The sequence below is a fragment of the Phaenicophaeus curvirostris genome, chromosome 9 (genome assembly GCF_032191515.1).
Source record: "Phaenicophaeus curvirostris isolate KB17595 chromosome 9, BPBGC_Pcur_1.0, whole genome shotgun sequence".
In the NCBI taxonomy this organism is placed as follows: Eukaryota; Metazoa; Chordata; class Aves; order Cuculiformes; family Cuculidae; genus Phaenicophaeus; species Phaenicophaeus curvirostris.
In genome coordinates, this window is record NC_091400.1 from 19,283,297 (window position 1) to 19,307,811 (window position 24,515).

Sequence of the window (24,515 nt, forward strand, 5' to 3'; positions counted from 1 at the left end):
CCAGTGATGTGAAACTCTCCCAATGTAATGTTTTCCATTGTCACTTCTTGGCTGAGGCAAGCCACGCCTTTTTGTAGGAGCAGCCCAGGCTCAGTCATATCTTTGTCACCCCTTGGGTAGACTACAGCTACGTGATACACCTGGGCATGAAGCCCACAGCACTTGGCAAATGCCAGCCAGAACAGCGTGCTTCAGTGGGAGCCCTGGCTACCACAAGTACATGAAACCTACCCTCTACTCCCTAGGCCACCTTTTGGCTTGGAAGCTAAGCCAAATTCAAGCCTGAGTCCTGATCTTCAAAGCATTTGATGGCATGGACCCAGCACGGATGAAAGATCAGTTGAGACACAAAGATGGAAACCATAATCAACAATCAACAACTCTGACACTCTCCAAGAGCATCAGACCCATCCAGCGTAAGGATCAGGTTTGCTTGTGACAGAGACAGGATTTTCTCTGAGAAGAAGCTCTTCCCGACTGGTGAAAAATGAAGTATGTCTAAAATGCTGAGTAATTCTTTTCTTTTACATAGCCCATCTCTGCCTAGATGTGAGTCGGGTTCACTGTTTCCTTTTGCTTTTTTTTTTTCTTTTCATATTTATTTTGTATAAAATAGTAGCATCTACATCCTGAACCCAGGTGAAGTTCTTGGTCTGTTCCCCAGCAGTGAAGTCTCCAGCTGACAAGACAAGATGCGCTACAGCTAGGAAGTCTTGGCACTAACCAGCAAGATCTGCTACTACCTTTCAACACCAAATGCTAGAGCCCTTGCTCCCAAAGAGACCCATCAGGGCTCAGTCCAGCAGTCGCACTGAGGCTGTCCTAATGAAAGACTCCTACTGCAGGTCCCTGTATGGTCTAATTCTGCAGCCTTTGTATTACATTCCATAGGAAGCAAGTTTCTGACATGGCACCAGTTCGTATTTCCACATGGCCAAGGGAAATAGCTAAAATTTCCAATTTCATTATTACTTTAAAGCCTAAGTACTAATTGTATTTGCTGAGGGCTACTGATGGTGAAAGGTTTGGAGGGAGAGAGGGGCAATTCAAAGTACATTGCTGCAGACCCTGAGCAGGGTTTTCAGCTTCCCTGCAGCATGTGGTGATCGAGACAGAGTGCCCTGTGGAAAGTGCTAGTGCTGCTATACCATGTTTGCTTTTCTTGATGGAGACAAGCCTGTGCCAGGACAGATTAAAATCTGAGCTGGAAAAAGAGGTGGTCTAGCTTGCTGTCATTTTTGGCTGGCAAAAAAAATAAAAGCAGTAAGGCAGACACAAATCCTAGATTACTACCATTAAAAACCATGGTAATTTCTCATCAGCGTGTCAACATCGTGAATCCTTTGAACTCTCCACATTTCTACTGAGCTGACATATTTGTGCACGTTTTTGAACTGTAATCCATAATGCCTGGGTCTACTTAACCTCTCTTTACATCCTCTGCTTCTTCGTGTGCATTTGTCTTCCCATACATATCTATATGCCACGTTATGCATTTAGCAGGCTCCCTAAATACGGCTCGTAAATCACTCAGGGTTAAAATCCACTCCTGTTCTCACATTATTTCCTAATCTCTAAAACATGTCTGTGGAAGAGCTTGAGAGTGACCTTTGGTATCATAAATCGGAGAGCAATTTGACATGGAAATGACCTCAAGACTGTAGAATCACACATCCAGCTCTGTAAGAGCCTGGCAGGGACAAACCTCTCTCCTGGGCTCAGGCATCCCAGGGCAGGATGGGGAGGCTAAGCCCGATTTCTGCAAGCCTCTCCCTGTGACCGCTGGGAGAGAGGGGATGTGGCTGCCCGGAGTGCAGCAAGTGTGCAAACACGGCCCAGGCTCGCTCTAAGCGGGGCCAAGCACTTGGGAACATTTCAGGGAGGGATCCCACCCTGCACTGCGATTGTGCCACGAACTCGGGTAGGAGCCAGGCTGGAGCCGAAACTACAAGTGGCATTTGGGTTCCCATCAGAAGCTAATAGTATCCTAATTAAAAGTGAATGTATGAAGCAACAGTGATCGCAGTCTTCTCTACTCCACAACCCCACCATCACTATAGCTGGCAGAGCACCCTGTGGTACATGCTGTTCAAACTGACAGAAGGAGTTTTTCTGGCATAGTTACACCAGCTCCCTAAGTGATGTAAGTTGAGCCAATGCAAGCTCTTCCCTTCTAGCAACGCTGCGTCTGCACCAGGACTTCTACAAACATAGCAATATCATAGTACTCGGCACTGGTGAGACCGCTCCTGAAATACTGTGTTCAGTTCTGGGCCTCTCACCACAAGAAGGATGTTGAGGCTCTGGAGCAAGTCCAGAGAAGAGCAACAAAGCTGGTGAAGGGGCTGGAGAACAGGCCTTATGAGGAGAGGCTGAGAGAGCTGGGGTTGTTTAGCCTGGAGAAGAGGAGGCTGAGGGGAGACCTCATTGCTCTCTACAACTACCTGAAAGGAGGTTGTAGAGAGGAGGGTGCTGGCCTCTTCTCCCAAGTGACAGGGGACAGGACAAGAGGGAATGAACTCAAGCTCCACCAAAGGAGGTTCAGGCTGAACATTAGGAAAAAAATTTTTCATGGAAAGGGTCACTGGGCACCGGCAGAGGCTGCCCAGGGAGGTGGTTGAGTCCCCTTCCCTGGAGGTGTTTAAGGGCCAGGCGGATGAGGCGCTGAGGGACATTGGTTAGTGATTGATGGGAACGGTTGGACTCGATGATGCGGTGGGTCTTTTCCAACCTGGTGATTCTGTGATTCTTTGATTCTATGATCTGCTGGGGACACGAATTTTTCACACCAGGAACTGATATAGCTACGGTGGCAAAACAACGTCACTTAGAACAGCCCTAGAAAACCGTCCCGGGAGAAGCGGAACCGCCGGGAGCCGCAACAGCGCGTGCCGTGATTAACCTGCAATTAAGCATCCTCGGCGACCGCCGCTCCGGGGAGCGCCCGAACGGGCGGGGGGCGGCCCAGGCACCGGGGCTCCGGGGCTCCGGATCGTCGAGCGGGGGTGATACCGGCAGCGCCCCCACCCACGCGTAGCCCGGCGCCCCCGCGGCGGGCGGGCAGCGGCTGAGGAGCGGAGCGGGGGCGGGGCGGGGCGGGGCGGGCGGCGCTGGACGGGGCGGGCGGCGGGCGCGCAGCTGGAATGGGGCGGGCGGGAGCGGGGCGCCCGGTGCAGCTGGCGGGGGGCGCCGGCCGCCCGCCATAAAGTGAATGGCCGGGGTGAATGGGAGGCAGTCGGCCGGCGCCCTCCGTCTCCGCCCTCCCCGCGAGGCGCAGAGCGGCCCCGGCAGCCGCGGGGATTTACTGTCCGGCAGCGGCGGAGCAGCGGGGCGGGCGCCCCTCTCGCAGGATTGAGGCCGCCCGGCCGAGCCCGCGTCTGGAGCCGCTGTAAGTGTCGCCTTCTCTCCCCGGGAGCCCCTCGGTGCCCGCCGCGAGAGCATCCCCGGCGGGGCCGTGTGCGGGGCAGCCCCAACCCGCTCCTCCGTCCCGCGGGTGCCCGCGGCTCCGGCCGCCCCCTCGGGGCCGCCGCGGGGCCCTCCCGGCGGGCGCGGCCGCAGCTCCTCGCCGTTGCTAAACTTCGCCTTTCTCCGCTGGGGCGAGCGGGGCCGGGGCGGTTTGAATTAACCGGAGCTCGCCGTAAGTAACGGCGCCGCGGGCTGCGGCTCGGCCGTCCGCAGGATCCGGGGAGAAGGGTGCGGGGAGCGGGGCCGGGAGACGCCGCCGGGGGAAAGGCGGGCGGCCCGACGGCTCTTAGACAGTTGGATAAATGATATTTATGTAACGGGACGGCTCCTGTTTACAGCAGAGCCGACCTCCCTGCGGCGCCGGCGAGAGAGCGAGCCGGCCCCGCGGCGGGACAGAGCGGGAATACCGGCCCCGGCCGGGAGCACCCGGGTGGAGGGGCGAGGGCAGCGCCGGCCCCCGCGGCGGCTCCGCCGGACGCTCGGGAAGCCCGACAGAGGCCGGTACCGGCCGTTCCCCGCTCAACGAGCGCCGCCCCGGGGTGCGGGTCGTCTCGCCGGCGCGGCGACCCTGCGTGCTGCCCCCCGTCCTGCTCCTCGGAGCGGAGCAGCGGTTCGGCTCGGCCGCGGCTCTGGCCGGGGAGGGCGGCCCCGGGGCAGCGGCGACCCCGCTCCGGCGGCGGGGAGGGGAGGGGAGGGGAGGCGCTGCCCTCCCGGGGCTGCGGGGGTCGGTGCAGCCCCCGCTCCCCGCCGGGGCCCCGCGCTCCTGTCCCTCCCGGCCCGGTGGATCGCGGGGCGCTGAGCTGGGGCGCGGGCGCCGCTCCCGTCCCACCGACCTCCCTGCTCCCTCGCCTGAGCGGGGAGCGGCCGGCGGGCCGGGGTCCCGGCGCCTTCTACGCGGAGACTGGAGGCAAAAAGAGGAATTTGGCATCCCCCACGCAAGCGGGTCTGCTTGGAGGGCGCCGGGGATGCGGTGGCTTCGTTTCCCCTGTCGTTTGGGGAGACGGTAAAGGCGACAGCTTAGGAAGGTGCCTCTAAGGAGCATCGCCCCTGTTCTGTCCCGCCTTCCAAAGGCAGGGAGAGCACCGCCTGCCTTTTTGGCCGTGGGATTAGGCTCCGCTCGGCTCCCCGGACTCCCTTCCAGCCTGTTGGTGACCAGAGCGCTGAGTGTTTGTGCAGCCTTCGGTGGTGCCTCGCTGAGAGGGACAAAGAGCTGCCTGCTGGTTCCTGAGGGACCAGCAGAGCACGGGAGCTTCGTTCAGTCTCCGCGGGTGTCGGCAGAAGTGGAGCAGGATTTCATTTTCATTAGTAAATGGTCACACCGTGCCCAGTACTCTTCACAGAAAAATCTCTTTCCCTGACAGCCCGGAGAGGGATCTGGGCGAGGGCCGTGTTTTTTCCTGCTGTTATTGGTGTTACTGGGTTTTAACAAGTGACCTGAAATCTATAGCCCAGCCCAGGCTCTCCTTGTGAAAACCCACCTATATCCCTGTAGCTTAATTGTATCTTGTCCAAGGCTCTGATTTAAAAAAAAAACAAAAAACAACAAAACCAAACAGTATCTTTCTCTGGGAAAAAAAAATAATTAAAAAAACCCAAACCCAAACCGGTCACAAGCCTCACTTAACATCTGTTACATTTCTATAAGGGCTTAATTCAGGCAATTAATAGGTTTGCAAATTGTGACTGGATCGCAAAAGAATTGGTTAACGCGCCCTACAGAAAGTCAGCAAAAAAGAGTGGCATCTTCTCTCTTTGTTAGTTGCGACCCAAATCCTTGAGATTGAGCGGTGAGGCTGAATTTGGAGACTGCCAAAAGAAAAAGCCAGAAACCCGATCTAGCGGGCTGCTCCAAAAGGAAGATGAGATGAGCTGGGGACATGAGGTCTGTCTCGTGATCTGGCACATGTGCTCCAGCTCTGGGGACAGGGGAGGTACCTGGGCTGGGAATGAAGTCCCCATGGGGAGAACCGGTGGTTTCGTACCGTGTGCTGTGCGTCGGGAAAGCAGCAGGATGAGGCCGCGGAACCGTGGAAGGCAAGGGGGGTTAGAAATGGGAGGATCTGGTGTCTCCAGGCAGGCTCAGTGATTATCTGGCTGTTTGAAAATGGGAGATTGCTATTTACTTAGGGACTGATCGCAGAGGGGGCAAATCTCTCCCTCTTGCTGAAGGCATCGGGCTGTGCCAAGCCTGGACATTTGCTGTTGGTGGGGGGACAACCTCCACCAACTGGCATCAAACTTAGTGCTGAGGCGGTAAGAAAAACCCTCTCTTGTCAACACCCGGCTGAAATGCGCTGGCGTTTCAAATGGCTGGAGAAAGGATTTGAGGCCAGCCCGCTGCACCGCCGAGCTTCCCTTCCTCCCCTTTGTGTGCAGCACCCTTGCCCTCCTCCCACCTCACCTCTGAATATTAATGCCTCTGGCAGATTGGATAATAATGTGACTGGGAATTGAATGAAGCTGGTTATTAGCTCTGGGCTTCCTTGGGGCATTTAAGGGAGTCCACAGGCTGTTCGTGGAGGCTCAGCAGCAACAGAGACCAGGGCTGGACTCAGCAAAGAGGGGTTTGCTTCTGTGGGAAAGGATTTGCTCAAAATCGTAGTCCACCTCCAACCCTAGAGGAGGACAGGTACCGCAGCCTGCCCTGAGCTGCAAATCCCATGGGATGGTTAGCAATAGATCTGCTGGTTTTGCAATAACAAGGAAATATTAAAAGTTGCTTTCAGAAAGGAACTAGGAGATCTAGCTGGGCAGAAGCTGTTATTATTAGGCTTTAAAAAGAGATGGGGAGTGAGGGAGGGAGGTTCCCTTCTTCACTCGCCACCCTGCTGTCGGAGTATTGCCCAGCAGATTCGGGAAGAGGGCCAATCCTCCACACGCTGAACAGGAAATTTCTTGCTGATTTGTAGGGTACAAGTTCAAGCTCTGAGCCCTCATTTCTGAAGAGCTGCACCTTATGATATCTCTCCTTGGGAGCTACCTGATCTTTCTGTAGCCAGATCTCTAGATACTTTAGCATGAAGGGAAATATTCCTGCTGTGCAGAGGAGAAACCGAGCTCTGGCAGAATTGCCTGATCTGAGCCAGAAACACAACTCTGTCCCTTGACCCTCAGTCCGATGCCATCTCCCAAACCACAGCTCCTCCAGAAAATAAGCATTTACACCCTGTTAACTAGCGCAAAAGAGGAGGGAAACCAGAGCTGAATTTGCAGAAGCTGCTATTAATTTTATCCATCTGATTTTTCAGCTGTTCAAAGTGTTCAGAGATGCACTAATGGGGCTGTTGCTGTTGGGGATCTCAGCTGATATGGGGAGCTGAGTCCTGCCTGCATTAAATTAACTCCTCAAAATCAGTTACTGTGATTGAGACACGTATTTGCAAACCTCTGCCTAACAAGTTCCACAGCCCCAAACCTGAGAGGCTAAGAAACATTTCTATCTGCAGGATATAGCATGTATGCCGCTCTTTTTCACATAGCCCTGGTTCTGCAGACTCATTTTAGTAAATAAATGCATTTATTTGCTACTTGGGAACCTTCACTAGGATATCATGGGCTGGAAGGCTCAGCGCCTGCAGAGCTACCTGCAAAAACTGAAAAAGTACAAAGATTAAGTAAAATGAATGACCAGAGAGTTCACAGTACTTTTGCCTCTCTTTTACCTTCGTTCCTTCTCCCCCCATTTCAAGCAGAGGCATCGCCACATCACCTTTTTTCCCCCTTCTAATGCTCCTGTTTATGAAAGTCTTATTTTCTTAAAAAATCTTGTTATAAATGACCAGCAACAAATATGAGGATTTAACTGTAAATCAAGCTGACCTGTCTGTGTGGACATTTTTATTTGCTCCTTTTTCTGAAAAACAAATAAACAGAGAATCTCTCCCAAATAAAGCAGCTCCCCACTTAGATTTGAACACACTTTAGAAGAAATCTCTTTTGTTTTAGCCATTTTTATTTCCTGTTTGTTTCTGAGCTTAGACTTGACAATGAAAACCACATGAAATTCCCTTTTTGTTCCATCAGTTTTATTTTTGGTGCTACAATATCCCAACTTCCAGTTCTACAATTCGGGGTGGTTATGTGCTCTTATTGCAGGCATATTGTTTTAAAGTAAATTCAAGGAAGTTTTCCTCAAAAACAAAAAAAGAAGGAAAGAATTTCTAGAAGATGGGATGTACCAGGATGATTAAAAAAAATAAATCTAAATCTTTAAGCTAAATTAACTATGCTATAAAAACTAATCTGGGTGCGGATCCATACCTAACCAGGGAGAAACTCCAAAGCGATGCACCATATGCACTTTAGTGTCTTATTTAAAAGGATTTCGGAGCTTGATTTGTGCCCGGTGTATTTTAATAATGATGTTTAACCCCCCCAGTTCTTGATCTCTGCAGCGGGAGCCCGTTCGCGTTGTGGAGCTGCAGGGGGGCTTTGCCGGCAGGCGGTCTGGGGGAGGCAGAGGGGTTTGGGGGGGTTGGGGTGTGGGGTCCCGGTCCCCAGGGGCTGCCAGGCGTGGAGTGACCCGAGCGGCAGTATTCTGGGACAGCTCGCTCCCGTCTCCGAGCCTCTTTCTTCCCTCGGAACAGCTTTGCTGGGATTGCCCGAGGGCCGGGCTGGGTGAGTAATTAGGGCTCTGCGGCTTTGCTTTCCTACCCACCCAAACTGCTACCTCCCAAGGCTCCGCATGGGATGCAACCTCCAGCTGATGGGAAAACTAAGGATTTAGGAAGGAAAAAAAAAAAAGAAAAGAGGCAGCGTTTGTACGCAGTCCATCGGCAGCACAGCGCGTTTCGGGATCCTGAAATCCAAGCCTCTTGTTTTGCCGCTGGCGAGGTCTGTCGTGCCCCTGGCTTCAGGGACGCGGGTGCCCGGGCGGGGGGCTGCGGGCTCTCCCCGCTCGCCCTCGGTGCCCCCGGCTGACCCCGATCCTGCCCGCGCTGCCCGCTGGCAAAGCGGAGTTTGCCGTGGGGAGGGCTAATCGCCTCCCGGCCCCTTCAAACAGCGTCTGGGTAAAAACAGGCTGACCTTCGGGGCGTGTTGCAAGGTCCATAAGGGTGGGGAGGGAAGGAGCTCCAGCATCCCTCCCAGAGCCGCCCTCCCCGCCGCAGGATCCCGAGGAAGCAGGGAGAGATACTGCGGGCTGAGATCATCTGCTTGTTTTATTCACGGCAGCCTGCGTCTTGCGAGGGTTTTCTTGCCAGAGCACTTTAAAAAAAAATTAAATATAAATTACTTGGGGTGGGGGGAAGACAAATAATCAGGAAACCTTACAGGCAGGCGCAGCAGACATTGGGTCCCTCCGGTGCTGCAGGTTTGCACTGTGAGACAACACATCCCTTGGAGCGAGCCAGACGCTTCTGGGCTCTTGTTGCCGTAACCAACAGAGCCGCCCGTTGACCATGGTGGCTGCCGGGGCGGTCACGGCACTCTTGGCACTCTTAGCAGTTGCTGCTTTTCCCTTGGTAGCCCTGCAGTCCTCTGGGCTCTGCCAGGTTGTTCTAAAACAATGACTTAGCACCACCACAAAAACCTTCTTTCTCACCACCAGCTTTGCCAAGTTTTGTCACAGAACAAATGTTTATGATCAAGTCAAACTTCTCCAGAATGGATTTCTAGCAGAAGTGTTGATGGGTGGCAGACACGGGCAGCTCTACAGTGCACAAGGTCGACCATCTCTAACTGTGACATGCGGACGACACGGCAGGATCCTTCCTGACCTTCAACCCTGTGATCACCCTCTTGATTAGGGGCTTTCTTGAGCTTGTTTACTAATCATGAGAGTCATTTTCATCTACAGTAATGTCTGAGTCATCCGCTGCCCTCCATCTGCATACAAAACTCGCAACAGCAGCTGGAGTCACCCAGCTCCAGTCCTTGATGTCGCTATCTCAGCCTCCCTAAAATAGGCCAACTTTATGGCTGCAGAGATACAGAAATGACCCCACCGTGCTGCTGCGAGTGCAGTCCCCATGGGAATCGGGCCAGTTTCCTTTGACTGCTGGAATAATTAGTCAAATTCATACAATCGCCCAAGTAAATACAGCAACGCATACCAATCTGCTGATGCCAGCCCCCGCTGCCCATCGCTGCTGTGTGAGCAGCGCGTGCCCGGTGCCTGAGCTGCAGGCTGCCTCTGCCTTTCACCGATCCTGGTTTGCAACCGTCTCGTCTCAGTCCCAGCTCTTGCGAGTGCAAGGGGGGAACACGGTCCCTCTTACGCTGCAGCTGTGCAGCTGTTTCTCCCATACAGACACGGGCTGATCCTGCGGTGCTGGCACGAGTCGCGTTGAAGCCAGCGTGTTGGGGCTGTGGGTGGGGGCAAGGGCAGGCGAGGACGACTGGAGTCCCTGTGTCCTGGCCAGGCCAATGCCAGTGCTACGCTTTAGCCACTCTCTTGTTTTGTTTGCGAGATCCTCTCAGGCAGAATTTCATACTTAAACTAGCCTCTTTTCTCCTTTCCCTAAAGCAAAGAGATTCATTTCCCTGAAGGACTTCTCTTCCCCTGTAATCACAGGCCCCACTCCACTCCCAGCACTCCTGCGCTGCGGAGCCTCACCATGCCAGCAACTTTGTGCCATCACAATTTGTTTGGGCAAAACTGAGCCTTTGCTGATTTATTTTGTTCCAGATGCCTAACAAACAAAATAAGCCATAACAAAGCACAGCTTTATTAATATAACTGCATAGCTTGTCAGAAAGAAAATCCCAGTCTGAGCTGTTGAAGCCAAGGTGCCAAAAGCCCCATCGTGGCAGGGCAGTCAAGGAATGCCAGAAACCCATCTGGACACAGGGAGACCTGCCGTGCAACGCTTACGAGAGTGCAAGAAGCATAAAGATTTTGTTTAGGAAAAAAAAAAAAAAAGAAAAGAAAAAAAAACTGCAAAAAGTCTGTCAGGACTTTCCTTTTGTATTAGGAAATTTTCTTTCCAAATTTTGGGCACCATTTTGAAAACCAGCCAGATAGGCTAAAGGCAGCACTGGGGTCCAAAAATGCTAATGCAAATGGCTTCATTTAAGCCAAGGCCAAGCACATCACGCTGTCTCTGTAGAACCCCGTGCTTCGGCTCACCAGAGGCTGCACCGGTCTGGTCTGGGGGCTGCAGATGCACCCATCGGGGAGGGTGATGTATGGGGCACAGTTTCAGCAGGACTCTTCCCCAACACAGGGACACGATGTGGCCCATCAAATAAGCGAACAGGACACATTCCATTGTAGGCTTTTTTTTGCTGCTGACATGGGTATGGAGCTGTCAATCCTTGGGACATTTCCATTGTGATAATCCTCTGGAATACGGGTGATTCATTAACCCTCTGCTGCTCAGAGCAGACGTTTCAGCCATCACCCTCCTCTGCAGCTGGAGGCTCACGTCAAAGCAGGAGAAGCAAGCAGCTTGCCCTAACCTTGCAGGCTGCTGCCAGCCCCTGAGAAATGCATTAGGCAGTGTCCAGCAAGGCCAGGCATTTCCTTAGCACCTCTTATCTGAGGATCTGGAAGCACTTAAAGGAATTTTGCTTCATTGACTCTGCCAGCTCGGTTAGGCTCATTAGCATCATTTCTGGGATGAAGGATGGAATCCCAGAACAGCCAAGTGGTTTTACCTACATCATAAACCAAGTCAGTGACTCATCCTCTCCCTACCCCATGTTATCAGGAACTTCTCCGTGGAGCCATGCACAAAATGAGAAGAGTGCAGAAACAGCCTGGACGCCTTCCTCAGCCAGCCAGCCTGTGAGCTGCTGTGGTTAATGTGGCACCATGCACTGCTGGCGATGCTTTCACAGCCTGAGAAGCAGTACCAGCCAGCCCAGTGGTGGAGCAATTTGAAACAAAATGCTCGGACAGCAATGAGATACCAAGCACCTCAGGAAGCTTTGGTAATTCCTACTGATGGGAGGAAAAAAACCCTCAATCATGTTCCAGGCTTCAAAGTGGCATACACCACTATGAAACCACTCCCGTGCCAGAGCTCAGGTGTTAGTGCGCAACTGCAAGGACTAAATTGAGAAATAACCTGGGACTTATCCTTTGCTGGAGGTCGATGATCCATTTCTAAGTGTGCGCCTGAAAGTCCTGCTCCACCAGCCTGGCCTGTGCACAGCCTGAAGTTTTTGGAGGCAAGCAGCTTGCTCTCCTGTCTTGTAATGGCTCTGTGCTCCCAGTCACTGGTTGGCTGCTGCTGTTTATCTTCCAGTGATTAATGGTTGCTCTTGGTTCCTGCTGCAATTCCATTAAGATTAGAGACTTAAAGCTACACTGAGATGTTTAGCCGTGGGCGATCCTGGTCCACCCATAGTTGTATTTCTGTAGTCTTGAGGAAACAAAGATTAACTTGTCTTATGTCCCATCCTTTTTGCTTTCTAGCTGCAGGGAATAAAACCCTCACAGGCAGCATTTGCATTGGCTGGCAAAGAGAGCCTGGCTCTCAGGTCGCCATGCGATTCACGTGCCGTGCAGGCTGTGGCACTTCAAATCCCAGCCTGCAAGCACTCTGATGACACCGTCCCCTGAATAAATGCATGGATCCAGAGAATAAAGTGCTCTTCCAGGAGGGGATGGACACAGCCTCAGCCCCTTCCCCTTTGACATGAGGCAGAAAAAGGGGCAGAAGCTGCTCCACCTTAGCTCAGCCCCTCCTGGGGACCAAAGTACAAAGGCTGTTCATCTTCCTAAAAATGCACAGTTAGTCCCAAGTGTTTGACTCTGGTAAAAGTAAGCCCACACACAGATGAATGCGAGCGTGAAAGGAACGAAGCAATCGGCCATACTCCACTGGAAATCTAGTTACTCCCAGCACTTTGACTTCTGGGATTGACGATGCAGGAAGAGACAGCTCTGACCCTACGACACAGTAGTGTAACGACACACCTTCACCTCAGGGGATGGAAGAAAGAAAAGACACCCCCCCAGCTGATTGCAGAGGACCTTTCAGCCTGATAACCCTGAACCCTTGGTGGGGGATCTACAGTCCCAAGCAGAGGCTGTAGCTCACTGCAGCCCTGGCTGGAGGCCCAGGCGGTGTGAGAAGTTCACAGGTCCATGGGGCCATGCTGATCTGCTGGAAGGCACCCGGCCAGCTGGGCTTCCCTCCTGCTTGTGGGTCACCAGTGGTCTGTGCGCTGCAGCACAAGGGACCCCAAGTACCAGGTCCCTGCCAAAGCACCTCTGCATGCTGGGCCAAATAACATCAAAACAACACAAGAAGCAGCTTTTCCCCTCCAGATGAACCTACTGAAGCAGGTTCAACAGATAGCCTCCTCCCCAATGGTAGCACAGGGGGTTGAGCAGCATGCACTCATCAATCTGAAGGCAGCACTCAGTGGGTAACATCCACATCACAAAAGCCACCTCTATAATTAACCTTACTTGGCTCACAGTTGGCCTTTATGTTTCCTTCCCACCCCTCCAAAAAAAACAAACCAGCAAGCAAAGGCATCTTTGCTCCCAGGTGATGGAGCAAAGAGAACCAGGAGAGAGGTCACAGGGACCCTTGCCTGCTCTTTTTGGGTAAACAAGGTTGCCCTCCTGGTGTAGAAGTACCCACTCCTGCCCCTGACCCAACAGCCCTGGCTTGGGCAGCTGGCACTGATGCAGAAATAGAAAGGGGGTGAATTTAATAGGAGGAAAAGCCCGGAGGCAGAGCCACACTCTTCACCCTGCTCTCCACCGTGCCTGTGGGGCAGGGATGGCAGCACCCTGTCCGGCTGGAGGGATCTGCAGAGTTAACCACTATCACTGTCACACAGATGCCAGGGAGAAGATGCACACAGGTAGCGATGGGAAGTAAAGACGTGTTTGTTATAGATCTGGGAACCTTTATCTTGGGAGTAATTACAGATGTGTTGGAAGGAGTTACAGGTACCAGAGCAGGCTAGGAGACAGGGCTAGTTTTACAAAATCAAAACCTCTGAGAAAGCCCAATTGCACATTGCTAGCATGGCGCTGTCCCTAAAGAAACTCTTCTTTTCTGTTTAAAGCAAGTGAGATGAAGACTCAGATGGAGATGATAAATTTGATTTTGTCTAAGGACATTTTTGAGGTGCCAATTTCAGTAACTCCCTGAGACCAGGCAGACAACTTACTAGAAATGCCATGAAGGTTTATTGTTGACTTTCTTAATGTCTCTGCCTATGGTGAGATCTAGCCAATGCAGAAGAAAGCTCCTTTCATTAAGGCTAAAAGGACTGTATAATCTAGAATAACACCTACAGGCTTTTGTGTCGGTGGTGTGGAGTTGCCTTTGGGTAAATACATTGCTACAGAGCTCACGTGTTCTCCCCCATCGCAAACTTTTCCTGCAGTCCTTCACAACTGTGCTGAGCAGATTCTCCCTCCCCCTTTGGTTTGGCTTCCTCACAGCAAGCCAAGAAAGCTTTCCTTGATGCCACCGTGGACAGCACATACAGTAGATATGCAATTGCATATACACATACAAAATCTCCTCTCCGAAATCCTCCTAGTTTTAAATTCAGTTCAAAAAGAAAACTTGTTCTGAGCTGCAAGTCCCAGTTTCAACTTGAATATGGGCCACATTTTAAAACCAGTTTTAGCCCAGGTTTAATCTAATGTTGGGACTGGGTTCCCCTGGGCCTTGTACATTGTGGTGTTGTTTCCACCTATGGAACAAGCTGTAAAACACTCCCTCCTCATTTTCCCATCTCTGCTGTAGTTTGTACAGATGAAAGCAATGCAAGATGTGCAAAAAGAGTCTCAAAATGAACATGACCCTGTACAGGAGGACACTGTCCTTCAGTTACAACAAGGCAGGAGTCTGAATTCCTCCTTAAATCTGGTCCAGTACAGAGTCAAGCCCTAGAAGAGAGGAAATTGTGCTTGACAGATGCAATCATATGCAAATGGCTGTAGAAGAGGGGAAATTATCATCTACAAACATTGGGCAGAAATTCCATCTGCCGCCGCCTCAAGAAGGGCTCTTAATAAATTCTGAGACAGCAAAGTGACACACATCTTAATCAAGACTTAATCCATGGAATTAATTCACTGCGCGTTTCTGCATAATTCCAAGAGTAATGCTAAAAGCCATGGCAATATCAGCAGCAGATGGACTCCCCCCACTCCATGCAAAGGTATTAAAGAAAACACAGCCTCTGTCACATCACTTCGTGTACATACACAAGGCAAAAAGCAACAGGGCTGTGCCCTACTGCTGCCAGGAGCTTGTGCAGCCCACAGACACCAAAGATGACGCTTGCTGTGAGGTGGAAATGGAAACCAGCCTCATAGCAAAGATGGAGCCCAACCACTTCTCTCTGACAGGAGACAAGAATCCCAGAGTAAACCAAAGGTCTGGGAAACCAACAGCAGGTTCCTTCGTTAGATGCTGAGTTCAGAGAGCACAGATTGAGGCCAGTGTTGATGCAGATTTGTCACAGCCTGGGAAAAGCTAGGGATGGAAGTTAAGCAAAGGAGAGAGCTGAAGGAGGACTGGAGAGTGAGGAAAGCTGCTAGGAGTTTCATGAGCAAGAACTACTGCAGAAACCAGGCAGATAATCATTAGAAAAGGCTCCCTGCCCTCTCGCCATGACCTGGGAAGAACACTGCAGGTATGGGGGTCAGTCTTGCTAAGGGTCCTGGCGGCAGCCCTGCTCAAATTGGCAGGAGGTTTTAGACAGGTCTGAAAATACATTCTTAGTCACTGTCATCCACCTCCAAAGGAGGTGCAACAGCTCTGTGATTAATCTCTTGTTTACGTGCCTAAACTCGCATGCAGTCCAGGCAAAACACTGCCTTCAGCAGGCTCCCTACCCAACACACACGGATTTGAAGGGCCTGGCAGTCCTTCACCAGATCTAATCCAGTCGTCAGAACTGACCTTCACTTGCAGTTTGGAAATCCCAAATGCTGGGTCTAAACCCCTCTAAACCCAGGGGTCCTAGATCACAGCCTGGTGCATCAGCTGCTGTTATGTTTTAGAGCGACGGCTCATTAGCTGGGAAGGTGAGATACTAGCTGGGGTGACCAGAGTTTCAGGAGCTGCTGTGGTCCCCTCGAAGCAGGCCAGCCTTCAGAAACCATTACATCTGCATCAGTGACAACACATCTTACTGTGTACAGCAGGGTCAGGAGCCAAAACTCAGATTTAAGAGCTAACACAGGGCCAGGTCACCTTTCTAAGGTGATGTGGCTGGGGAGCTTTATACCACCTGCTGCTTCACAGCTGTCCCTCTGTGACCATCCAACATGGTCCAGAACAGGGCAAAGTTTGCAGCCAGGCTTTTTGGGACAACACAGGTGGAGGGCGCAGGGCCCCCAAACAAGAGCATGATGAAAATAATTGATCGTGAGACAGAGACATGGAAAGAGGTGAAGGAGGAATCCCCGTGGTGCCTGCAGTTGTGAGGAGCAGTGCTACCAGCTTCCCAGCTGGGATGCTTTCAGCCAGGATGACCTAAAGCTGGAAGTGAGCCGCTGCTGCAGCTGAGCTCTCTCCTCCCCAGGCACCCAAGGGTGTGTAATGCGATTCCCATGTTAATTCAGGCTCCAGAGGTCCTTGTGTACCCAAAAGGCATCCACGTGCGCTGCCCAGCCCTGAGTCCCTGCTTGTGGCAGTGGCTCTGTGGGCAGACGTGCCGTCCTATCAGTGCTGTGCACAGGAGTGCTTCTCTTTTGGGATGTGAGCCTGTACATCTGCGTTAGTGGTCTCTCCATTTTTTTACTTGTGCTTGACTGTTTTGTGGAGAAGTGAGGAAGAAAGAGGACGGAAGCTGGGCAGGGAGGATGGGAGACACGGGATGTCTGGGGAAGGTGCTAACAGCCCTTGGCTGGCCCAGGACCACTTCCTCAGATCTCTGTTACACAGCATGCTCCCAGTGTTGCTATTTCAGTCTGAATGTCACCTATAAACTGGAGACTCTTTCTCTGAAGACTGCAAATAGAAGTGTCACTGGATGATCTTTGATTTATAGGGAAGCTCAGCAGAAAGCCTGGCATGTCCATTTTCCAGCCAGGAAACTCGGAGGGATCCTTTGCTTTTCCTAGACCTTTCCTCAAGGGTTGGCAAGTCCCTCCAGGAGGGGGTGGGGAGAGGTCACACACAGAAATTCATCTCCCTAATCACCCTGTGCCTGCTACTTTTTCAGATTCTTCCTCCTCCACCATCCATCCCTGCCTCATGGATTTCAACCTGCTGGCAGATGCAGAGGCTCGCAGCCCAGCCTTGTCTCTCTCGGACTCCGGGACCCCTCAACACGACCACAGCTGCAAAGGGCAGGACCACAGTGGTGAGTGCAAAGCTCAAGATGCAAGAGAGGTTCCAACCTGACTTTATGGGTAGTTCCTGACAGTCAGTGGCTTGCAGGAGCAGGGATCTGGCTGCAATGCTCCTGGAGGCACATTGAGCTTCCTCTTGTGCCCAAGCCAGCACAGTGTTGTGGCAGTACGGCTGTCCCAGCCAGCAGGGGAAAGGCATAGGGGCACATATCACAACAGCACCCATCGTGAGGGTGAGAGCACCGTCCGGGTACTGGAGGTGCCTGTCCCCAGCTGCAGGAAGACACTGCTTGCAGAGGGCACAGCCTGCACGACGCAGGAGTCGGGCAAGCCAGGTCACTGCCCAACCAAGATTTTATTATATTCCCTAAACTGAGTCCTCAGATGGGGAGAGCTCTCCCTGTGTCACAGAAAATCCCATCCAAGCCACAGAAGGCCACATCTAGTTATAAACTGCCCCCCCTCCCAATTTTTTTGGAAGTCTATTTAAATTTCTTAGGTTGAAACTTTCCCTGCTGCAGGTTAACCTTGAGCTGAGCTTTCCAGGTTCAGGCAATAATAAGGAAGAGAAATACTGTCTTGTTTTCTTTTAATTGAAAAAAACTGGTCACCTGTGCCTTCCTGTGAGGTCCATATGGGCAGTTCCTGGCCTGAGGAGGTGCCTCTGACCATTGCCAAAGGCTGATCAATCCCAAACCTACTACTTTCTTTATAAGGCTGAGAAAAAGAAACTTTGCCATTCATACCTGCTCAGAAATGACCTACCAGATGCTATGCCTTCCCCTGGATTTTGCATCTGTCCTGAGAGCGCTCCATCCCTTATTGTTCCGAATACAGCAGAAGATGACAAGGTTGCCCTTGCTAGTGCCAGCACAAGGGGAGGCTAGTGCTGCGGACAGCCTGATGCTCCCTGTGTAAAGCTTCCAGGCTCGCTTGCATGCAAAGCTAATAAGCATAATGATGCAATTAGAATTCCCCAGAGCGAGTCTCACGAAGGGAGTTACGCTGCGATAACTACGATCAGAGAATCCACCCACCGAATTCCCTACTTCACACGTACCTTAGTTGGGCACATCCCCAAGCTCCGTGGCTCCTTGTCAGCTGCTTTGGATGCATGGCAGTTGTCTCCATTCAAGTGGCCTTCCCGATCAAGCCCACCCTGGCATGCCGCAGAACTGCCAATTTAGGAGCTGACTTTTATTTCCATTAGGCATGAGCAGCTAATTCCAGCTATGACCGCAGTCGTTTCATTGAGTGGGTGAACGTGCACAAGATATATTCCACAACCTATTTTGGGTTGACAATAAATGCTGGATGCCTGGCTACATCACTCCCCACTGTCTTAAATGGTCTAGAAATAAAATCGTTCTGGGAGGCAGGTGTTTGCCAGCCTTACCTGCATGCAGAGGCTGGGAGCTCATACATTCACACCAGAGGTGGGTGGCAGCCCCATGCCACCGGTGCCAGGCAGAGCGCAGTGTGCCACAATGGGCTGCCCAGGACCAGGGCAGGGCTGTACTTCTAGCGCTTCTTGCCTCTCTTCAAGAGAGCAGGCTCCCTCCTTCTTCCTTGGTTCCCCTTCCTTCATCTCCATAGTAAGGGAGCACAAACACTACTTGTCTGGGCTCAGCTCTTAGAAATCTCAAGTTTGGTACAGCACAGTTTGTGATACCCCCTTCTGTTAGGTTTCATCAGACAGCACAAGTCAAGGGAAGAGCAAGGATGAGGAGGGAGGAGTTGAGGAACTGCTTTGGGAACAGCTCCCCAAGTTCTGCTCCTCAGCATAGATTCAAGATACCCACAGGGTCCATCCCTCCCGTGGATTGCTTGTTTCCCTGTTCTGCCATGCTTTTTGCCCCCACTGCAACACCCAAGCTCTGCATCATTTTCAGAGGGGGATAACACTCACTATAAGCAATGCTCAGGAAGAGCCACAGGTAGCAGCTACAGAAATGGAGAGGACAATAAGTAATGTGTAGCTGCAAAGATTTTTCCAGCCTCAGAGTCAGGATTCCCACATCTCCTTGGACTTGACAAGATTTATGGGAAGTTCTACACCAGAAGGTATGGAGAAGATGACAACTCAGTGGACTCTTCCACCCAGGTGCAGCCCTTAAGCAAGTGGTACCTTTGCTCCATTGTCTTTTCCTCTCTATATTGTTTCTTCCTGTGTAAAGAAAGGCAGTTCCGAGCAGGCGCTCCCAATTAGTGCACAGCCTCCTGCTTGGCAGCATCCCCTTTGGAAATGCACATTTGTCAGAGACCCCTGTGGGAACACATCCCCTGTATGCATCAGGCTTTTAATTAACCCAGACTTAGCAGATGACCAAACAAATCAAACGTTGTCCCTTCATCTGTACGGAGCCATTCCTAATAGGCATCTCAGGCATGGTAGCATCAGTCCTCTTTTAATCTATGTTAGAGGTGGATAATGCAGGAACGTCCCTCTTCCAACACTGGCTTAGAACGCTGAGCTAGATAAATCAGATTTATCTTCTTAAAAATCAGATCTATCTTCTTTTTTTTCTTATCGTGGCCCTTCCCAAAACACATCCACGTTAAAAGCATACTTACAAGAGTTCTGCTCAACGTGGGATCCCAACATAAGGATGCTCATGGGAGTGGGGAGAGTGCCACAAGACCGCAGCCAGCTCCTACTGGTCCACTTTTCAGGTGCTATGACTTCTGTTTCAAGAGTGCACTGGGAAAGTTCTCATGTGAGTGCACCCTGGATGGAAACATGAGCTGGTCCTGGCACCAAGAATGGGACACAGCACCTTCCTGCTCAGCACAACCAGCTTGCACCCTGCTGCTGTGAGCCAGCACACAGTAGAGGCCTCTCCAGCTGTCTCAGTGACTGTCAGTAGCCACCTAGTTCTCTTTGCATTAGCTTTCCTGCTGGCAAATAGCGTTAAACGTGCCATAGAAGTGGAGGCGGCTGATATGGAGCCTGTGGGGACTCTGCATTGCTTTGGTCAGTGCAATGCATACCAATAGAAACAAACTTTTTCCAACTGCACCCAGGTTTTTCTTTATGAAGAGTGAGCAACTCTCCTGCAAATGCTCTCCATGGCTCCAGCATTGCTCCCTTCAGAGGGAGGCAGGCACAAGAAGGATTTTTCCCAGGAATAGCAGGGAGGGGTTTCTATAATAATATGCTGCCACAGGAACAAGATAGTGGTACAAAGTTCCTGCGGCAGGAGCGTTTCCCAGGATCTGGCTCCATTAAAGCCTCTGCTGGTGGATACAGCTCTGCCCTGCAGCACACTCCTTTCCTCATTGGTGTTCAGATGCTTTTCAGCATCTCTCTTAGGCTCCTTCTGTTTGATTTAGCTTTTATTGAGCTCATTCATCTGACTTGAGGAACCCTTTTTTGGCCTTGCCCAGATGTATTCCAGGTTACTGTTTTCTTGCCTTTCTTTTCTTAAAAAAGCTAGCTTCCACTTAAAAGAACACAAACAAACAAAAAAGTCTTTTAATCTGAGTCTCAGCAGAGTGATGCCAGGATTTTTTAAAGGTTCATCTCCCAGGAAGAACCGTTTAACAACTGTTTGTAACAATTTCTACTTACTTAGAATAGCCAAGTATTTCCCACTGTAAAAGAACACCTCCCCTGCCTACTGAAAACCTGATTTTCAGTTGGAACTGCTTGACTTTGCTTCTAGGCCAGAGGAAGAAGGTGAACATCACAAATTATTTATTTTCACTGAAATAATTTTCTTCTATGGTGACTTGTCTTGATTTCCAGCAGAATTACATACAAGCTGTAGCCTTCCTTTTTGTAGTTATCCTCCATAGATGGCCCGAGTGTTCAAATGTGACATTTTCTTTTGATGACGGAAGATATTTATATTTGCATTCTGCACCTGTTTCCAGAGTACCAACAGCCCCAGGAGGGGCTGTGGTGCAAAGAAATACCTGGCTGCCCACATAGAAGCCCAAAGCTCAGCATTGAGGCCTGGACTTAATGCCTAGTAGGATGCTGAGCTGTACTTTTCATCTAGATAGCAGTGTGAACACTTGAGAGTTTCAAGATATTCACTTAAGGGACAACAAAATGAAGGGTGCTACCTCTGGGAGAGGGATCTAGAAATGAGGAGTAGGGCAGGAGCAGAAGAATGGGGAGATGCTAGAGTACTTTGTAAGGTCTAGGAGAGGATTCTTCCTAGTTTTTAAAACTAAAAATACATGCACCTAAGAAAGAAGGTAGAGGAATAAAAAGGAAGGAAAGATGAAAATTTGTGATCCTTAAGTTTAGTTAATTGAAGAACCTCAACTTGCTATCATTGGCAATTTGCCTTTTCCCATCACTTGTCCAGAAACACTCTACTGGGTCTTTTTCTGTGTCATAAGTGGCAATTTCCATTCAGTTTTTCAAAAGGGCACCTTAGGCAGAGAATTTAAGCTGAGTGGGAAACCACCAGCCTGGGTAAGTCCTGCCATCATCACCCATCTTAACTGCAACAAATGAAAACCAGAGATTGGAAGTTTGGAAAGTCCAAATCTGATCACTGAGAAGCTGACATGCAATAGAACAGTTAAAAAAGGGCAAGCTGTGCAGCATCAAGGGACCCCTGGTTTCAGTGCAGGATGGATTCCTGCCTGCAAGGGCAAGGAAGAGAGACAGGATCACTCCTGTGTTTGCAGGTGGAGCTGCTGGTTGCTGCAGCAAAGAGGGATCTCACTAAACATGCACTGACCGCCCCAAGGACAGGGTCCCCAAATGTACCTGAGCCTCCGAGTTAACTTGGAGGATCTCTCCCATCTTTCCATTTCTCACACAGACACTGAGAAGTCCCAGCAAAACCAGACAGACGACTCCAACCCTGAGGACGGTTCACTCAAGAAGAAGCAGCGAAGGCAGAGGACGCACTTTACCAGCCAGCAGCTCCAGGAGCTGGAAGCCACTTTCCAGAGAAACCGTTACCCAGACATGAGCACCAGAGAGGAGATTGCAGTCTGGACCAACCTGACAGAGGCACGAGTTCGGGTAGGACTGCAGCCCTCCCACCTTGGAGACACTAGAAAATTTCCCTGTGTTGAAAACATTTCACCAGGCTCTACATGGTGTTCAGCCACACACATCCCCCCTGCTGGTGGTGTTTCCTCATCCAGTGCCACCTTGCTGTAATACCAGGGAGATGCAAAGCCCAGGCTCTGCCCCACAGAGTTCTGTGAGCTGGCTACCCTCACCTGGCAGACCCCTTCCCTGCAATGTTATTGTCCCTCAGCCTTAGCCTTGCTGTATGCATCCTTTGGGGTTCCCAAACTACCATGCAGTCACAGGCACAGCATGGCAGGGCTCCAGCTGGAATGAGAGCTTCTGTCTGCTACTAGAAATATGAGTTAGCAGCACCATGAATAGCCTTCCAGCAGCTTCCACGCTCTAGGAAGTTATATTGTTTGAGTCCCTCCAACTCTAACAGATTTTCCTGTTAAAAGACAGACTTCTAACACCCCACCCCAACCTGGTCCTGAGGTGAAGTCAAAACAAGAGAGATTATTTCCTCCACTCAGCAGCTCTCAAACTACATCCCCCCAGACACTTTGCTCCCAAGTCACACAATCCCACCCCCACCCTCCACCTCGGCTGTGGTCACTTGGAAATACAGCATGTATTTTCCTTCATTTTCCTCATGCAAAGAGGAATTTATTGAATGAAGTGGTTATTCTGTGTATTGTGAAATGGCAGTGATGGGGTTTTGATCTAGGTGGACATACTCACTGGAGGATCATCCTGCAGCCCAGACATCTTGCTGCAACCCTTTCCTGATGCTCAACTTCCCAGCTCCTTGGCAGCATCCCCAGCCCTTCAACAGCTCTCACTTTACTGAGCAAAGAGACCAGGACAATTCTCATCCCGTCCTGTCTCTCTCTCTCACAGGTCTGGTTCAAAAACCGTAGAGCTAAGTGGAGGAAACGGGAGAGGAACCAACAAGCTGAACTGTGCAAGAACAGCTTTGGAGCCCAGTTCAATGGACTGATGCAGCCTTATGATGACATGTATTCCAGCTATTCGTACAACAACTGGGCCACCAAGGGGCTCGCCACCAGCCCACTCTCAGCCAAGAGCTTCCCGTTCTTCAATTCCATGAATGTCAGCCCCCTCTCCTCCCAGCCCATGTTCTCCCCACCCAGCTCCATTGCCTCGATGACTATGCCTTCATCTATGGTCCCTTCAGCGGTGGCCGGGGTACCGGCCTCCAGCCTCAACAACCTGGGAAACATCAACAACCTGAACAGTCCAAGCCTCAACTCTGCTGTCTCATCCAGTGCCTGTCCTTATGCCTCAACAGCCAGCCCCTACATGTACAGGGACACATGCAACTCCAGCCTGGCGAGCCTGCGGCTGAAGGCGAAGCAGCATGCTAACTTCACCTACCCGGCAGTGCAGACGGCAGCTTCCAATCTGAGCCCTTGCCAATATGCCGTGGACAGGCCCGTATGAAAGGCTGCCCTCCGCCAACCAGGGACTTGACCTTAGCCTGACAAAAGGAGACCTTTAGCCCTACAACAGTGTAGATCGTGCAGAGAATGAGAGTGGATGCAAGAGAGAGAAAGAGAGCACAAGAGAGCAGGAGCGAGCAGGCAGATGGACCTCTATGAAGATTTGTCTAACTATTGTATGGTGAATTTTGACTGTCTTTCCCCTCCCAAGTCCTTTCCCTTCTTTTCCACCAAACCTTCTCCTTCATGGTAAAAACCTAAAATAGGGGAAATAGGAGCCCCAGCATATGGCTCACCTGACCCCCAGGCAGCAAAACCAAGCGTGTTTCAATCTGCCCCTCTGAGCACCCTCAAGGGTGAGAACTCCCCAAATCCCCTGGACAGCATGGGCAGCTGGATGCCATCCCTGCAGGGAATAGCCAGGGACAGGGCAACATGGGGCTGCTGTTCCATGCTTGGCTGAGCCCTTCTCCCTGCAGGTGTGCAAGATTTAAGTTAAAGATGTCTTGCCCACTTATTTATCACGTGGCCTTGTCTCAGTTGATCAGCATCTCTCTTTATAATGCATCTATATGCACGGCCCTTCAGACTTGAAGCCTTTAGGAACTGGGAGTCACAAGGATATAAAATATGTGTGTATATATATCTTATATATATATATATACACACACACATATAGACATTAAAGTATGCTTTTTTTGTTTTGTACGAGATAACCTACAAAGTAGACCTTAATGCCAAAAACCTTGTAAAGCAAGCTCATCCACTGAGACGGTGTCCTGCCCGTTGTGTTTTACTGCTTCATTCTTTTCCAGTCAGACAGGAGCTCCCTTGCCAGTGTACATCCAAAGCATCCCCTTTTGCAACAATCAGCTCCCCTTCACACATCTTCCCTTCCCCGAATCTCATTTGAAAAAAAAAAAAAAGATAATAAAAGTTGGCACAATCCCTTTAAGGCCTGTCTGGTTATTTAGAGTACAAGTATGTGTCTGAAGACTCAGAAATCCAGCACCAGCAGCCTGGGCAAGAGCGAGAGCAAACTTAGGAGCACCAGCATGAAGCAACCTGAGTCAGAACAGGGGCCTGAGGTTTGGAGGGGCCATCTCCGTTCTCCATTTACAAGTCAAACCCATGGATGCTCCCCTGCTCGCTGTCGGTGTTCGCGCTCCCGCTGCAGCAGGAGGGCTGAGCCTCTCCTGGCTGAGGCTTCCCTGCCGTGCTGGATGGGGCCGGTACCTTTGGGGTCCCAGCAGTCGGGGCAGGGGAGCTCCTCCAGGCAGCCCCCTCTGAACAGCGGTCCCCACGGCAGAGGCTGGCGGCGGCAACGTGCCCTTCTACCCTGCCCCTGCACGGTTTCTGTTGGGAAAGCTGCAAA

At 51.2% G+C, this 24,515-nt stretch overlaps 1 protein-coding gene across 1 annotated transcript; it reads left to right on the plus strand.

Moving 5' to 3' along the window:
- The first annotated feature begins 3,154 nt into the window (after nucleotides 1-3,154).
- Nucleotides 3,155-24,095, plus strand: PITX3 (paired like homeodomain 3). Its single transcript, XM_069863309.1, has 4 exons — nucleotides 3,155-3,388; nucleotides 16,564-16,704; nucleotides 21,478-21,683; nucleotides 22,578-24,095. Exons 2-4 carry the CDS (start codon nucleotides 16,596-16,598, stop codon nucleotides 23,139-23,141), a joined length of 879 nt encoding a protein of 292 aa, XP_069719410.1. The 5' UTR covers nucleotides 3,155-3,388; nucleotides 16,564-16,595; the 3' UTR covers nucleotides 23,142-24,095.
- The last annotated feature ends 420 nt before the right edge of the window (nucleotides 24,096-24,515 follow it).